Below are 2,884 nucleotides of genomic sequence, written 5' to 3'. Positions count from 1 at the left end.
CCCCCCGCCCCCCGCGGCTGGCAGGTGCTCACGCGGCGGAGGCTGTCGGGCCGGACGGCCGGGAGGATCGATGTGTACTTTGTGAGGTGAGGCCGGGCCCGGGCAGCCCCGGGCAAGCCGCTCCCTCCCTGCCGGTAGCACGGGCCGGCACTGCCGCTGAACCGGGTGTGTGCCTGGCGCGGGGGCCGCCCGAGGGGCACCGGGTCTGCGGGGTTAAGGTCACAGACACTCCCCGAGACATCACCCTGTCACCTGCCGGCACTTGTTTGATTTTTTTAAGCACGAGAACAGTTGAAGTGACGTGCAAGAGAATGAGGAAGCCATCACTTATTAACTTTCCTTCCTACCACAGCCCTGAAGGAAAGAAGCTGAGATCCAAGAGCGCCCTCCTCGAGTATCTTCGGAAAACTGGGGAGACGAGTCTGAGAGCAGAAGACTTTGATTTTAGAGCTCCTGGTCAGCACAGAGCCCGTTCGAGGGGGAAAGGACACAGCACAAAAGCTGTGGGAGCTGCTGCAGAGAGTGAGGATTGTTATGGCCAAGAGCAAGGCCTGGGTGCACAACACGGTGCAGAGGACAGAAATCAGAACCTTCCAGAGGGCAATGAACACCTGGAAGATGTGACATCCACTCTGGAAGGTGAAGGTTTGAGCATCAGTGGTGTTACCCCAGAGGGCTGCGTGAGAACCAACGAAAAGGGGGCAGGTGGAAAAAGGGGTCAGAATAAGAGAACTGCAAAGACCTCAGAAAAGAGGAATCGAGAGAATACCCAGAGCAAAAGACCCAGGAGGGCGTGTGACAAACAGGAAACCCAGAGTGCTCAAAACAAGCGGCTCTGCAGCCGGGCAGACCCGGGTGCCAGTGCCAGGCAGGGGGGCTGTCAGCAGGACACAGACCCCAGGGGCTCAGGAGCAGCTCAGCTCTGGGCTCCCAGGCCTGGGTCAGACCTGGAGCTGAGGGCACTCAGGTCTGGCTTGCCAAGGCACCCGGGGAGCTCAGCAGAGGAACGTGTGGAGACAGGTTCCAGTGACACATCTGCCAAACCTGAGGAGAAAACCATGGGATTGGAAGTGGGGAGAGAGACAGACCGAGGGAATCCAGGCAACCAGGATTTCCAGCCTGAGGCTGACACAGACACCAAGGGCTTGCAGCTGTGTGACAAGAAAAGCTTCACCGCAGTGAAAAAGCCACCAGGTATTTGTGTGTTTTTCAGCAGAACATTCTCATACTGTGGGGAGTTCCCTGACTGTACAGACTATTCTGTTCCAGGGCAAGCTGCTTTGACATCCAAACGTGTCTCATTTATTCTCCAACAGCATTTAACTTCATGCAGGGTTATTCCCAACTTACCTTCATTACCTAACTCTTCATTCCCTTTGCTGCATCAGCTCTTGATGTTGCTGCACTGTTGGTCAGTTTGATTCACAAAAAAGGCTCCTTTGAGCTTGTTTCATTTGCTAGAATCTGTTTCCTCAGTAACACTTCATCTTCCAAAGATTTTTCTTAGGCCTGGAATACAGAAGAGCACTGGAGTTAATCTATAGCACATTTATGTTCCATACAGGAAATTCTTGCTTTTCTGTCACAACATAAAGTGGAAACACTGCATGAAACATGACAGCAAAATACTTGGGTATTTTTAATGCTGAAATATTGTTTCCTTACAGAAAAGTCTGTCCCACGGACACAAGTGGACAGGAGGAAAACGAGTCCATATTTTTCAAGTAGATACAGTAAAGAAGGTACAGTATAGTGCAGGGAAATAAATCCTGTGCTGTGGGGGGAGGAAGAGAGGGCTGAAGGTGACATGGACTGTGGCAGTGTCTGGGGGTCCCGGGACCCCTCCCCTCAGGTGTCCCGTGGGGCACGCAGGCAGCCTGGACTCCCTGCAGCCTGTGCCAGGCACACATTGTCCCTTGCACTTCTGTCAAATTCTGTGTGAGTTGCCAGTGCCCCATCCATGTGCAGTGCCCTCACAAACGTGAATCTTCAGAAGGTCTTAATCTTGAACAATTATTTTCATTCAAATAGGTAAATCCATCTGGTGTTGCCCAGTAACGTTCCTGTTGTGCCTCTGTGTGCAGCTCCCAGCCCACCCAGGAGGAAGGCCTTCAGAAAATGGACTCCTCCACGTTCCCCTTTTAATCTCATCCAGGAAACACTTTTCCACGATCCATGGAAGCTTCTCATTGCAACCATATTTCTCAATAAGACTTCAGGTAAATCGAGTCACACCATTTGTGTTGTGTGAACGGGGGGGGGTATAGTGGGGGTGGTGGGGGGCAGGGTCAGAGCAGCTCCCAGGGTGTAATGGCACTGATGGAAGAATAAATGTATCTTGTGTCTCTGTGAAAAAAAAATGTATCCTTGATTTGTAACTCTTGCTTCAGAAGCAGCTCCCTTCAAAAAGCAGCTACAGGTAATCTCAGCAGCCTCCTGCACAGCCTCCTGTCCATGAGGGTTTTTTCCACTAGGTAAAATGGCAATTCCTGTGCTCTGGGAATTCCTGAAGAAGTATCCTTCTCCTGAGGTGACCCGGAATGCTGACTGGAAGGAGATGTCAGAGCTGCTCAGACCTCTTGGCCTCTATGAGCTCAGGGCAAAAACCATCATCAGGTTCTCAGGTAAAGCTCCCTGGCAGCGACAGGTTCGAGCTGCAGCCCCTGCCCTGCCCGCCGTCCCCAGGCAGCGGCCGAGCCGCGTTCCCAGCGCGTTCCCGCTGACGCGGCCCCTCCTGCAGACGAGTACCTGAGCCGGGCCTGGCGGTACCCGATCGAGCTGCACGGCATCGGCAAGTACGGGAACGACTCCTACCGGATCTTCTGCGTCAACGAGTGGAAGGAGGTGGGTGCGGCGGGGCTGGGGCGCCCTGTTCCGTGTGGCC

The 2,884-nt window shown here is 53.7% G+C and overlaps 1 protein-coding gene across 1 annotated transcript; it reads left to right on the top strand.

Annotated features, from left to right (window-relative positions):
- Positions 1 to 18: 18 nt before the first annotated feature.
- MBD4 (methyl-CpG binding domain protein 4) lies at positions 19 to 2,868 on the top strand (the record flags this gene model as incomplete). Its single annotated transcript, XM_010003383.1, is given in 7 exon segments — positions 19 to 86; positions 353 to 456; positions 1,021 to 1,200; positions 1,668 to 1,742; positions 2,085 to 2,219; positions 2,475 to 2,624; positions 2,741 to 2,868. Coding segments are annotated over 7 exon segments (840 nt in total), but the record flags the coding sequence as incomplete, so codon positions are not given.
- Positions 2,869 to 2,884: the final 16 nt, after the last annotated feature.

Source organism: Chaetura pelagica, unplaced genomic scaffold (genome assembly GCF_000747805.2).
Source record: "Chaetura pelagica isolate M959 unplaced genomic scaffold, ChaPel_1.0 scaffold328, whole genome shotgun sequence".
Classification (NCBI taxonomy): domain Eukaryota; kingdom Metazoa; phylum Chordata; class Aves; order Apodiformes; family Apodidae; genus Chaetura; species Chaetura pelagica.
Note: the sequence above shows the minus strand (reverse complement) of the source record. Positions and strands in the feature narration are given on the sequence as shown.